The 15,146-nt window shown below is 40.8% G+C and overlaps 1 protein-coding gene and 1 long non-coding RNA gene across 3 annotated transcripts in view; one reads left to right on the top strand and one right to left on the bottom strand.

The window, feature by feature from the left end:
- Positions 1-7,731, top strand: part of LOC149080433 (uncharacterized) — an 89,541-nt gene extending 81,810 nt beyond the window's left edge. Inside the window, exon 3 of the long non-coding RNA XR_016193578.1 lies at positions 6,602-7,731. This is a non-coding gene — a long non-coding RNA (uncharacterized LOC149080433). The remainder of the gene's footprint in view (positions 1-6,601) is intronic.
- Positions 1-15,146, bottom strand: part of LOC149080429 (kinesin-like protein KIF28) — a 1,038,199-nt gene that overhangs the window by 882,988 nt on the left and 140,065 nt on the right. For both annotated transcript variants that reach the window (XM_089239551.1, XM_089239552.1), the window contains exon 5: positions 8,373-8,484. In XM_089239551.1, the coding sequence (XP_089095677.1) occupies positions 8,373-8,484 (112 nt within the window). The remainder of the gene's footprint in view (positions 1-8,372; positions 8,485-15,146) is intronic.

The raw sequence follows: 15,146 nt of genomic DNA, 5'->3' as shown, positions 1-15,146 counted from the left end.
CCTCAAATTATATACTTCGCTGGGGATGAAGTTGACGGGTGTTCAGCATGCCATCGAGTTCACCCAGGAGCCCTGGATACGCCCATACATAGCATTCAACACCGAAAAGAGGAAGCAAGCCCGGTGTGATTTTGAAAAAGATTTCTACAAGCTCCTCAATAATGCTGTGTATGGGAAATCACTTGAACATTTACGTACGCACGTCGACATCCATCTCGTCAACAACGGAAAACGAGTGAGGAAGCTAGTCGTATCCCCAGCGTTTGAATGCTTTAAAATAATAACCGGTGAACTAGCTGTAATAAAGATGACAAAAACGAAGATCCACTTGGACAGGGCAATATATACCGGTGTTTCAATTTTGGACCTGTCCAAACACTTAATGGCAGATTTCCACTACAATTTTATGAAGAAGAAATATGGACCCGGTGTACAAATTCTATTTACAGATACTGACTCTTTCCTATATCAAATTAAAACCGGCGACATTTATAGTGACATGCGTGATGAAATCCACAGATTACGTCGAACTACCCCAGTGATCATCCTCTGTTCAGCCTGCAAAATAAGAAAGTGGTGGGCGTAATGAAAGATGAGAATGGAGGTGAGCCCGTTGTGGAATTCGTGGGACTAAGAGCAAAAATGTACAGCACGATAACAGCAGTCGCGGAGAAGAAGACAGCGAAATGGGTGGGTCGTACCATTGTAAAAAAAGAGCTGAAACATAGAGACTACCTGACTTGCCTCCGCAACCACTCCTCCATGAAAAATACAATAATAAAAATCTCCTCAGAAAACCACAAGCTTCAAACGGTCGCCCTCCGAAAAACGTCGCTGTGCCCCCGTGACGACAAGAGGTATATTCTCGGTGATGGCATAAAGACATATGCGTATGGCCACTATGCTATCGGCAATGGTTAGCGATTTGTAAATATTTTTTATTCATGTAAATATTTTTTCTCTTACAATTTCTCATACTGTAAATAAATTGATTCGCATAAAATGACTCTGTATTTTATTGCTCCTTTGTTTTATTACAGTGTTAAAAAAATATCTTAGTGAGAACTTTTTTAGGGATTTAATTTGTGTGCTAACAGGAAAGAACCTCCCGAAGAAAACTTTTTAGGACTCACATAAAAAAGTAAGAACGGTTTTTTTAGCCCGACGGCAAAGAACGATAATTTAATGACGTTGGAATATAAAAAATTTAATTTGGGAAAGATCCCTGACGTGACATAAAAAATTTAATTTAAGAACGACCCCTGATGAAAAAAAAAGTTTTCGTGGGAATGATAATTTAAGAACGACCCCTCTTAGACATAAAAAAATTTAATTTAGGGAAGACCCCCCCCCTAAAACACTGTAAAGATCAAAGCGCCATCTAGTGTCCCTCACCTTCGTCATTCTCTTATCGCGGGGCAGCAGCATCCCTTATCGCGTGGCAGCACCCCATTGTAAGTGGGCAGCACCCATTGTTCCAGTATCCCCAATATCCCCCTACTGGCCTGGAAAATCATTAATATATAACGAAAACAATTGCGGGCCAATCACACTTCCCTGTGGAACCGAGTCCCTGATCGGACGTCTTGAGGAGAGTGTGTTCCCAATCTTAACCTGGAACGTGCGATCTTTCAAATACACTGCTGGCCACCGTAAATGCAACACCCTGAAGGAAGCATGCAAATAATATGAAATTTACAACATGCATTAACGGAGGTGAGATATGCAAATGATTAGAATTTCAGCGCAGACGCACATCACGCGCGCCTGTGGCGCCACTTCAAAGTGCTATTTAAGGCTTGGAGATTTCGACGATTTGAAGTACGTGTATTCTTGTGGTTTTCTCAAAAAAACGATCAATTATGCCTCGTAGAAAACAGCGATCATCTTTTGATCAAGTATCCGAGTTCGACAGAGGAAGGATAGTGGCCTACCGAGATTGTGGATTATCTTTCAGGGAAATCGGTAGTCGTGTTGGACGAAACCAAACAACTGTAATGCGGATATGTGATCGTTGGATGCAGGAGGGTACGACGGACCGACGTGTTCGATCGCATCCACCTCAGTGCACCACTTCACGTGATGACAGGCGTATGGCAGTGACGGATCGCTCAGCCACATCACGAACCATAGCACAGCACATTCAGTCTGTACCGCATCATCCAGTGTCTGCGCGTACCATTCGACGCCGTTTACAGCAGAGTGGTCTGTCCGCAAGACATCCATTGCTTCGTCTACCCTTGACGCAGAACCACAGACGTTTCCGCCGCCAATGGTGCGATGAAAGAAGGATGTGGACGGCACAATGGAATGAAATTGTCTTTACTGACGAGTCACGCTTCTGTCTGCAATACCACGGTGGTCGGATTCGAGTCTGGAGACACCGTGGAGAGAGGATGCTGAACAGCTGCGTTATGCACCGCCACACTGGTCCTGCACCGGGTATTATGGTATGGGGCGGTATTGGATATCACTCTCGCACTCCTCTAGTACGCATTGCCGGTACTTTAAAAAGCCAGCGCTACATCTCCGAGGTGTTGGAGCCAGTTGTCCTTCCTTACCTTCAGGGCTTGCCCACAGCCATATTTCAACAGGATAATGCGCGACCACACGTGGCACGCATTGTCCAAAGGTTCTTCGTCAATCGCCAGATTGAATTGCTTCCCTGGCCAGCTCGCTCTCCGGATCTTTCGCCGATAGAAAACATGTGGTCCATGGTTGCTCAACGATTGACCCAGATTACATCCCCAGCTGCCACACCAGATCAACTTTGGCAACGCGTGGAAGCTGCTTGGTCTGCTGTACCCCAAGTACACATCCAAAGTCTCTTTGAATCAATGCCGAGGCGTGTGGCAGCGGTGATCTCCAACAATGGCGGCTACTCTGGCTACTGATTTTGGCAGGAACCACACTTCACAGAAGTCTATAAATTTAATCATTTGATGCTTGGTCAACATGTTATCTACAAAATAAATATTGTTGCGATATCTCTTGTCTTTCTTGGTGTTGCAATTTGGGTGGCCAGCAGTGTAATTCATTACAAAATATATAAACTTCTGATGGAAGTTTAGATCAATAAACTTTGCAATTAAGGAACTGCTCTTATGGAAAGGAACCCGAATCGATTATCGCTTAGCATCTGCTATCGATGTCAGACCTGGGGTCATGGTGGAGATGAATGTGAGCTTCCCCAACGCTGTATGGTTTGCACCAGATCCCACGATGTGACGCAGTGCTCAAACGTCAAAGTAGTTGACCTGCCAGTATGCTTTAACTGTGGGAAAAACCATACAAGTGTGTATCACGTTTGTGAAATTTACAAAAAAGAACTTAAAAAATTCCGGAACGAGAAAATGAATCCCCCAAAAGCATTCGGAGAAAATTCTGCCCGTAACATTTGAAAGATCGGGGAAAAATTATACAAACACAACATTTCTTCTACGAATTGTTTGGAGAAAATTTAATCACAGTAAAAAAATACAAGTCCGAATAAATATGACCAGCGAAAAATCGAACAAGTCTAACGCGATTGGCCAAGATGAAGCTGCCAGCTCTATGGACTTCTGTCAGAGCACTGCCGAATTTCGAAAAAACTTGGGAAACATCAGCGACATGCCACGAGAGTCGCTCCAGCCCAACGACGACCAGCCTGGGCAAGTCCGAAACTCGGGACCTACCGTGAGCAGTGACGGCAACGGGGGTGCCACCATCGCCGGCGAAGCGGCAGCGGATGAGATAGACCGGTCTAACATAATGACGCGTGATGAAGTGTCATCTCTATCGGACTCTGATGAATCGGCTGCCAGCTTAAATTCGACATATGAAATGTTCGAGTTCAACAAATCCTGCATGGAGGACATTATCCAGCATAGCACGAGAAAGAATAAACGAGTAGTGCTTCAAAAATTTCTACAAGAAGCTGGAAATATTCTCGTGAAGTAGGAAGCGAGACTTTTAAAAAAGCAGAGAACAGCTCCAAAAAGGCGAAATTCGAAATATATATATTTCTCTCAGTAGATCTATTTTTTTTTATTTTCCCTTCACCATCTTTTTCTATAAAAAATCCCTTGAAAAAATCATATAAAACATAAGAGGCATTCCTGAGATAGAAATATCAGAAGTGGCTCTGGAAAATAAAAATTCTCTCCCTCTATTTTTCTCAACTTTATCAAATTACTAATACTTTTCCCTGAGATTTCACCTTCCAATAATAATTTCTTGAATTTTGTATACAGTAACAATCTTGAGCTTTATTTTCAGCCAACCACTTTAAATGCACTCTACCGACCAATGAGGTGAGATCAAGACGCAGAGCATGATGTCGTCGCCAAGCAGTTCACTTTTCCTGCCCAAAAATTATTTCAATTTTTAATAATACTAACCGGCTCGGAAGGACATGTTGAGTTTTTAAAAGCCTATAAGTATTTAATTATGGGATCCCAATTATGAAAAATTATCGATTTCTGACCGACATACATGCGCTTCACTTTACAAATACAAATACGATCTCGTCTTTCCCCTTCACACAGGTTCGCAAAGGAGCCCATTTCGAGGCTAATGTCTGAAAACAGATAGGTCCCGCAATAAATCTTTCTTCACTTCACAAAACTTGACTTCAAAAAATCGAAAAGACAAAACGTGCGCCCCAGTCGCTGTAGGGGACGGATGCAAATTTTTCGGGACCGCACATCCACGGAGAATTTTCTCATTTCAGGTGCCGCTCTTACTGCCTAGCTGAACCGTACCATGGCTCGGACGCAACAAGCATCGAAGGAGGGTCACTGTTTCCTCCACCACTCCTCGCTAACTGATAACGCCTTTGACTTGGACCTTCTCATCGCCAGCCTTGACGCAGTTGATGAAAGCCTCAATGCGGACTTCATCTCTCATGAACAGGCGCTCCTGCAAGCACTCGTGCCTTTCTAGATGCCATCCTGTCAGATCCGCCATCCCAGGATTTTTCATCGTGTGCCTGCCCGCAGGATCAAGACTTCGGAAAAATACTGATCAACTATACAGCCGACCGGAACATTGACTTTGGCTTAGCGTGGAACCTACGGAAGATGAAGGACTCGTGGTGCTCGCTCGTTCCAGATCGAACGGAAACAACGAATTCCAACCAAAACGTTCTTTCTCTTTCCAGGTCTCAAGCGGATTCCCAAGTAGCTGTGTTCCTTCCCCAGAGGAAATGGACCTTCTAATTCCAGGTCCAATGACGCCGAGATAGCTGAAAATCTGAAAATTAACCTTTCCGAGGAAATCAACTGATTGAACAAGCTGAATCGATTATACCGATTACAGAAGACGTCTCACTAGCAACAATCGATTCTACAACATCGAATCCTATTGGCTCAGTGACTCCAACCGACCAATCAGAGGGCACGACGGAAAAGCTGTCACTTCGCATAGCCACCAATGGCAACTGGTTCCTCATTGACGATCAACTCTCTCGCCTCTGCTCGCATCATTTCCAAGCGGAACTTCAATGGCAAGAGACAGAAATCTCTTTCCAGACCAGAGCTGATCTCGACACTGCGAGAAAATGGCTGAAAGGTGAAAAGCTAATCGAAGAGCTTAAAATCAAGAAAAACAGCTTCTTCGCTGTGCTCCTGATGGGCCTGGACAAGAAAATTGCCAATGATCCCATTCACCAAGCACTAGAAAAAGTGGGATTTTCAATAAAAAAAATCGAAATTTTCAGGAAAGCAAATTCACTTGACACCAAACTTTAAGAATTACGCTCCCCAAGAGTGACTTAAATTTCCAAATTCTCAAGCTGGACCAAATCCACCATGTAAAGATTTCTGTTAAGAAATTCGTATGGAACTTTCACGCCTTTCAGTGCCGTCGCTGTCTTCGATGCGCGCACTTTGCTCATTCCTGCGTCAATCCATATAGATGCATCAAATATACGGACCTCCATGTGCCACGAGAATGTAGCAAGGTTGGGCCCACATCCAGCGAACTACAAAAAATGTCCGGAGTACATCAAAATTCTCAAAGGGAACTCCAAGGAGATCTCCGGCTCTCAAACAAAAAAGACTGACACCATCCGGTCTGAAGTTTACGTTCCCAAACATCTTTCCTGCCAAGATCTGTCGCTCTAAAATCCAAAAAATTTCTAGAGAAAAACTCTAGCTCTCAACCGGCTCCGACTACGGTAACAACCGCCACACCGAAAGTGGCAACCTCCATGGCAATCACTCTGACACCAAGCGAGCAACCTTCCGTCGAACGGCAAACTTCGCCGAGACAGCCAAGAAACTTTGAGCAGGTAGCTGAAAAAGCGATCACCGATCTCCATTCCGTCATTTCTCTCTCTCATGGCTGAAGGACACTTTATGAACCGTGTTTCTCTTCAAATTTATCGTGACTGTCTCACGCTGAAAAGCTACGTGAAAGATGGACTTAATCGCCTACTAGGCCTGGCCTAGTACTAACTTCTACATTTCTTCTTTTTTTTTCCAGGTATCTCTTTACAAAAACAGAAAAATCATTCTTCAAAAAAAAGCCTTTATTTTATTTTAACTAACATTTTAACTATTTGTCTAACTTTAACTCTACCATCTAGGAACTATTTTACAAAGTTTTCTCATTGCAGGTTATCCTACACTGTAGTGAAAGAACAAGTCAATACCAGGGCTTCTCCGAGATGGACCAATAGCAGAGAACCAGTATTCCGAGACGACAATAGTTATTCAAAATTTCACATTACCGCCCTCCTTTTAACGTGCAAAATATTACCAAATTTGTTAAAAATATTGCGGATTTTCCCAACTTTGTCTGGCCTTTGAAAATTTATTCTCACTGACATTAGCCTGCCTGGCCTTCTGAAAGCCGTTGTAATAGCCCCGAGGGCAGATATCAGCAAAAAAATTCTTCCATTCCGCAAAACTTAACTTTGATCCAGTTTTATCAGTTCTCCTGATGATCCCAATCACTAGTATTTGGGAACGTTGAGAACTAACTCAAACGGAGGACGGTCTTTGAACCCAAACAAACACTTTTCATCAAATGTGGCCGCGAAAACCTTATCAACTGTTTAAAAAAGTTGAAATTCGGGTTTTCAACCAATCAGAAACGACGCGATTTTCCAGAAACACAGCATTATGAGCATACCCAAACAGCTGAAATCCACCCGCATGAGAAGTATTAAGAATATTCAATCGTAAAGCCATTGTATAGAAGGATTTAATTTAAGCACATTTTCTAACTTTCGCTTGCTGGTATCGCATCAACTGTAACTCTTACTAATCTGCGTCAAATTAAATTGTTTCGACAGAGGCAATCTGAGGAAGGAGAGCCCTGAGGGTACTTCAGGGCTAGAAAGTCGAAAAAAAAGTGAGGCGCCACCCAAATATCTTAGGAGCCAAGCATTGCTTTTTTCCCTAAGGGAAAGTCCTGAATGATGTGTTTTGTTTTTCTTTTTTTGCGGGACTTTATGACTTCCTTTCCCATGTTGCCCATGTTGGAAGACGCGTTATTGCGAAATAAAAAAATTTTGTGTTAGCCCAGTATTACACTATAAAAGTTTGATAAAATCCCTTTTATAAAACTTTTATAGTGTAATCCCGGCCTTATACTTATACGCATTAGTTTAGCAAAATTTTATAAAATTTTAGGCACCAATATCGATTTTCTAGTCGCTATGGCGCCTGTATTTGTCTAGACCCACTGTACTTACTGTATCAATCATGTTGGAGAGAAATGGCTGAACTCATTAACCCTCTGTAGTCCTATATATATTTGAATGTACATGGCAAATACAATTTCAAAAAACCTTTATACTCTCTGAATTCTTTTCTCAATTTTTTTCTTTTTTTTTTTTGGTCTTTCAGAAAGTACATCTTTTAGTGTCATTTCAAAGCAAAATACGACTAAATAAGTGTAACAATTTTTTATCTGGAAAGAGTTGATTCCTTTTCGGTATTATTTTGTGAGAGATGATATTTTACGTGTTCAGACATTTATACAATCGCATTTCATTGATGAGATAGGGAATAAAATTCAGGGGGTCAAAACTATTAAACATTTCTGAGCACAAGTAAGATCTGTAAATAAATAACATTAAAATAAGGCAAACTGTTTTTGCCGTCAATTTATCATTTTAGCTAAATAAAAAATTCACTCTAATTAATTAAATTGTTGTATTGTTTCAATTAAAAATATGCTAACAGCACCAATTTACAAGTTTGGTTGTGAAAAAAAAAATTCAGTGCCTTTTCATAGTGATGAAACGTAGAGTGGAATAATGTATATAAACTTGCGAATTAGTATACAATGTGTACTGTCATGCGAGCATTGATCTACTCATGAATAAATATTATTCTATTATTAGTCAAGCATTCATCCATACTAAGTAGTGTACAAACCTGCTAGTTGCATTCATGTTTGTAGATGCGATACTGCGGAAAGTTGTTCCTTCATTAAGTTTTCTTTCTATTTCTTTATAACTAGTGGCCATGAACATCTTCAGACCTTCAGCTATAAAAATTCCAACATTATCAAACCAATCCGCACGTTAAAGGCGCGTATACATTAGCGTACGGATCATGCAATGAAAGCATTCGCAATTGGTTGTTCTGTAATTTGTATCGTGTTATGAACGAATCTTGGGCTGTTTTAAAACTGGACCCACCTGGAATCGTTTTTTTCAACGCCCAACTATTTTTGCTTTAGAGGCCTTTCACACGGAGCGGATGCGGATCCGGAAGAAGTTTTAACAATTGGAATATACTGAGGCTTTCAGACGAGCTGAAAATTCCCCGCACCTAGGAAATGTTCATGCGTGTCCGGACGTCGTCCGCATGCGTCAAACCCCAAGTACGGGCTCCGCATCCGCACATAGAAGTTTGGACAATTGGGTTATCCGGAGCTATTCAAACGGATGAGGAGCGAATTCGTCCGCATCTTTGGCTACTTTTTGAAGGTGATTTTGCACGGAATTTTTTTAATTATTTCCCATAAATACCCTTAAAAACACCATATGAGGGTTCCTGTTCATCAATAGGATGTACCGACTTATACGTCTATCCCTCCGTTTCTTTCTGAGATGGAGATATAGCGACTTTAACTGCCTTTTTTCAATACTTTACAATTTTATACAATAAAACCTGCCAACAATGGCCACTGACGGGAACAAAATTATATGCCGTTCTGTAATTCATTACGAAAATATAATTGACTACATACTTTAACCGTCTTTTCGGTAGGAGCGCTTTTAGACGCTCAAATGTTCCATGTCATTTCTGGGCGAGAGTGCCTTTAGACGCTCGTGAAAGCTAGTTCCTTCCCCAAAACCCTTTGTGTCGTGATTGACAAGCTGTGACTCCCCTTCTCATTCAGGTGTTCCTTTAGGGCTACTTCACAAGAGCAGAAAATTATACTCGAGGAAAGAGTGAATATTTTATTGTGTCCTTTCAACAAGACCACCGTGCTTATGTTCAAGTACCGCAGACGACAGGCTATAGACATTCCCAAGCCATAAATACAATAAAATGGCTTCGGTAAAAAGAATATAATGGCTTCGATAGAATGCTGCATACTTAGGCATCGTTCACGAGATGCCCAGTTTTGTTAATTGACAACTACAATTGTAAGTTGTTTATTCATTCTAAAAATGGCGGGAAAAGGGTTTTGTACTTGTCTGTTTAGAGTTCATTTTTTCCACACGCATAGGAACTAGCTATTTCCAAGAAATACAAGGGTGAAACACAAATTACACACACACAATTCCCTTCAAGGGGAAATAATTATTTAGAGTAGCTGAAGCCTCCAATATATGCCGGGTTTCATTTTTTTCTAGTTTTTCTTTTTCTCATTCAGATATTATCGACGAAATCTTTTTTTACTGTCATGATCCTACGACAATAATATATGTTAAAGACAACTAAATTATGGAGGGGGGGGGGCAGAAATATAAATTCGGCCAATAATACGATCGTTGTAGTGCTCTTAAATTTTTTTTTATCCGACACCAGAGTCAAGACTATTTATGCATTGTGACATTTTAAATTTGGTACAACATATTATATTCACGCAAAGACCAATATAAGAAATTCCGAAAGTAAGAAAATTGTGTACAAAGGAAAAAGAGGAACAATAGATGGCATACAGCACAAAAAATGTACAATGGTGCCCCGAGTTGGGACTTAACATATAGTTTCATTGATTTCCCCTCAACGGCCTCCCTGACCCCCCCCCCACAAATGACGAACCCCGATTTCCAGCCTAATTTACGTGGCAGCAAATGCGATCATTTTCATTAACCAAAAACCACGAACGAAAAGCAAGCGTAATTCAAGTACAACCGGTAAGGATTCATTTCTACAAACCAATGTCAATTTTAAAATAAATTGATAATAATTAATTTTTTATGAGTATTATTTGATTACTTATTCTCATTTACTACTTTTGCTTTAAATTGCCCATATGCATGGCCCCCACATCCTGATGCAGGGCCCCCAGGCTGGGATGTTTTACTGGCCCCCCGACCAGACTTTCACGGGGATTCCTTTATGATGAATTTATAACATGAAAAACAAAAAAAATGATTAAAATCACCCCGTGCCCCAGGGCTAGAGATGTGTCAGCCCACCCCTTGTGGGGGCCATGCCCATATGTTTATGAGATTGAAATCCAGGAAAATTTCTGGGATCCGATCACATTGATTCTATATTTTTCGGGATTGGGAGAAAAACCCAGGAAACGTTAACCTTAGAATTTTTGTCAAGGAGGGGTGTATTCATCAACCTTTTTTTTCTTCTGAGGAGAGAGGGTTAATTTCTACTCAAAACAAAAACGCCTCAGAGAAGGAGGAGGGTTAAACCCCTCCCCCCTTTCATACGCCAGTGTCCTGCGTACAATATTTCACATCAAAACGTTTTGTGCAGGGCCGCAACTAAGTGATTGGTCACCCGGGGCAAGCGCGCATTTCGACGCCCCCTTGTAATGTTCAAGGACAGGTTTAAGAATGAAATTTGTGCACACTCTGGTCCAGCGCCCGAGGCACAAGATTCGCCTGCTCCCCCCTAGTTGCGGCCCTGGTTCTGTGAATTCAGATTTTCAACAAACAACTGAACTTCTTCGATAGTGCAGAAAGGTTTATTTACAGGAGGCCGTATAAAATTAATACGTGTCTGCTGAGGGACTTGGTCAGTGAGTGACAAAAAGAGTGACCTATTGAGTTTGCGAGCATGTGAGTGACCATCAGAGTGACCTTAGTGAGCAAACAGATCAGTGAGTAACCAAAAAAGAAAGACCTATAGAGTTTCTGAGCATGTGAGTTACCAAAGGGGGAGAAATCTCATTAAATCGTTATCGTTTTATTTTTACTATTTAAAAATATTTATAATTATTATTTTTTTAAATTTTACTTGTTTTTTTTCATTTTCCTCGAGCGGCCGCGGAGCCCCTGAAGAGTGTACAAGGTGCCCAAGGGCTCCGCGGAGCACCAGTTGAGAACAGCTGATCTAGAGTATGAAGAAGTAGGTTGGTGTGTGGCCAAAATAGCGAATAATGAAGTGTGCAGGAAGTGAGTAACAAAAAAAAAAACCCTAGAGCAGCGGTTCTCAACCTTTTTTAATCGTGGAGATAAACAGGCATCTTAAGGTTTATCAAAAATTTTTCTGATTTATTTTAATTTTCTCAATTGGCCGCGGAGTCCCCGTGAAGAAGTGCATACGGAGTCCAGGTTGAGAAACGCTTACTTAGAGAGTGTCTGAGCATGGGAGTGATTGAAAAAGTGAGGGAGCTGGTCAGTGAGTTACCAAAAGGGGGACCTAAAGAGCCGAAAGAACGATTTAGAGCAGTGGTTTTCAACCTTTAGAATATCGCCCGGTTGAATCTTTTTTTTTTTTTTTTTTTTGAGTGGAAGACCCGGAAATAAACACGACCAATGGAAAATTTATGGAAAAAAAATAAAATCATAAATTACTCACGGCCCGGTTTGACTGATGACAGTGGTTGATACCGGATCACGGCCCGTCGGTTGAGAGGCACTGATTTAGGGTGTACAAGCGTGCGAGCGACCAAAACAGGGTGCAAGCAAGTGAATGATAAAAAGAGTGCTCTTGAGAGCAAGGAGCCAAGGCAGTAGGTGACCAAATAAATGACCAAGAAAGTCTGCAAACATTTGAGTGACCATAAGATTGATTTTAGAGAAAGAGACATATTTACTAGGAGCGGGGGGGGGGAATGATTAGCGGGCTGCAGCCTAATGTGACGAATTTGAAGAATGTGAAATCAAGAAAATTAGACAAGAAAGGGCGGCAAAATTTACGCCACAGGCGACCAAACCATAAATCCGACAAGCGTTGAATCAGCGGCGTAGCTTTGAATTCATGACCAGTCTGTAACTGGAGGGCTTGCCATTGCTTCTAGCAATTGGCACCGCCTATACTTCCTAGTTGAAAACAAATTGAGACAAAAAATTAGTTCTGCTTTTCTGCTTGTTCCATCCTGCTTCTGTTTCTGGTGTCGGTACTACAGTGATTCTTATCAGTTTTCAGAATCGATAAAAGCTTCCTCACGAGCATAATATATATATATATACATGTCGCTATCTCATTCTCTCACTTCAGAAAGAAATACCCGGCACGCACCTGTTTTGATGGGTGCAGCTCTGTCTAGGTCCTACTGAACAAATTGAGGCGTAGGATCTCTATTGTGGAATGGCCACTGAGCAAAGGGGAAAAAAACAACTTTTGATGTTCCTTCAGTCTTTATTGTTGAAAATGAAGTAAAGAATGTCAACAGTTTATAAACATCTTCCTTGGATATTTTCCCGCGCACACTTTCCCCTTATTCTGTTAATGGAACAAAACAATTGAAATTCTTTCAATAAACTGGCCAGTTTTGGCCAATCGTCGTGTAAAGCAATGGTTCTCACTGGGGGAGGGGGGGCGGCCCTGGTGGCACTGGAATGTTTCAGGGGGACCTCGGAAAAAAATTTAGTAGGGGGCCATGACAGGTGGTTTGGAGGGTTGCAGAGAGCTGAGAAGAAAAATTAAGATGTGAAGAAATAAAGCTTTTATATTTAGTGACTATATACACGTTGAGTATACACAAAACTTCACCCACAAAACCAGAGCTGTCTTAGGGCATGGACCCGTCCGGCCCAAACCACCTACATTTTGCAGTAGGTTCCCCACACTTGTGAAGGGTCATGCTCGGGAGTCTCATGTCCATAAGTGATCCCCCCCCCCCTTATGATATTTTGTATAGTACAATAAATTTTGTAAATAAGTAGGAAATATATAGGCTGTTTATTTCCGGCTAAGTATAGGACTACCATAGCATCACATTGCCTAGGGGGCCCATGATGTTCAGACAGTCCTGAATAGAAGTCGGATTAGCAGGGAGCTCAATAAATTCTAGGCCAGTGGACTGGAGGCCAATTTTATTTGCAAAATTTTCGTTCACTATAAATTCACTGAAAAAATCAATTCAATACGTATAAAGAACCTTGCTTCTAGATGAGGATCGAAGACTCTGGGTAAGACAGGGGAGCCACAGGCAAATCAGAGAAAGGGGAGATGGGAAATAATTGTTTCTCGAATTCAGTGACACTTATAAGCCAAAATAGATAGATGGAACTAATGGAAAAAACTACCTCTTTCTCTTTTTACGGGCAGTCGAAATGACCGATTGAACCGAGGAAAAAAGGTGATCCATAGTTTGATTTTGCAATGCTACTCAGGAAAAAAGAGAGACGCAAGGCCATAAAATATAATACTCAAGACAGATGCGAGCAAGACATTCGAGCAAACGCAACCGATAAATTTATTAGTTGCTTTTTTAAAATTATTATTATAAAATTTTTATAGTGTAATCCCGGATTACACTATGTATTATGTGTTATTTGTCACCCAAGAGGTTTTATGTCCAAGAATTGGATGTTTAAAACGAGATAATTTCATACGATTTTTGAACTCACGCATATAATTTTAAACAATATGAGGCTATGGATTTCTTTTACCAGTTTTGCTGATTGGGAAAATTAAACTTATCTTTATATTCACTTTATTCCATTAATTTGTTTTCCAGCATCAGTAGTAGGACATAATTATATGGCCTCTACAAAACGAACTGCGTCGTAGCGAACTAATATGAGGTGGGGATCATACATAATCACCGGTAAATGTTAGAAAATAACTAAAAGAGCTCTAGAACAATATTCTAAAAGTGAAAGCAATACAGCCAGACTCGGTTATAACGCCGAAATCACGCGGAATCTTCGATGTCGTTATAACCGAGTTTAACTGTATTTAAAATACTGGTTTTAATTGGTGTGGCATCATCAACAACCAATTTCAATCCACTGCTGGATGTAGGTGTCCTCCTTAGATTTCCCCTCAAACGAAATGCGATATTTTATGAAATTTTCGGAACTACTATATGGTAATATTGCAACAACAAATTCAAGAAAACTTCGACTATAAACGAGTAAAACCGTGACATTTTTCAATAAGTCTGGGTGGAGAAGAAAAAACAGAAAAACCGGACTGTCACGGAAAATACGAGACAAAATGCAGGGCATCTGGTCACCGATGCTTAGACTAGATTTTTAAAGATTTGTAAAATCACCCCTACCAACAGCGAGCTCTAAATCCACCCCCATCTTCAATATATAGACTTGTGTCACCTGCGAATGAAATTATTTTACCGTTCTACTTCATTTTACATAAATCATTAATATAAACTAGAAATAATTATCACCCAAGCAAGGGCCGATCCTTGTGGGACTCATTTCATTATATTTCAAATATGCTGATTTTACCATTTATTATGGCACAGCTTGTTTCCTATTGTAGTAATATGTTTTAAACCAATATAGTACATTGCCTGCTGAGAAGTGTTTTTATTTGTTAGAATATTTAAATCAACATAAACGAATGTTCGTTTTAAGTCTAAGACTGTAAGTCAAATGTCATAATTGAACCCCCCTAATAAAGGGGGGGGGGGTTCAAAGGTTATATGGAGTAATCATCACTGAGCCGAAATCCCTGAAGCCATAAATATCAAATTTAGTAAGCATTATATTTTTTTACCAGTTGTTATCCGCGGCTTCGCTCGCGTGGATTTTGCAATCTCAAAATTACTCTCACCTCATAACTCCCATGGGAGATGAACTTTCAGAAATTCTG

Source organism: Pholcus phalangioides, unplaced genomic scaffold (genome assembly GCF_987345545.1).
Source record: "Pholcus phalangioides strain wild (caught in Gottingen) unplaced genomic scaffold, Ppha-v1.0 ptg000011l_1, whole genome shotgun sequence".
Classification (NCBI taxonomy): Eukaryota; Metazoa; Arthropoda; class Arachnida; order Araneae; family Pholcidae; genus Pholcus; species Pholcus phalangioides.
This window is presented reverse-complemented; position numbering and strand designations above follow the sequence as displayed.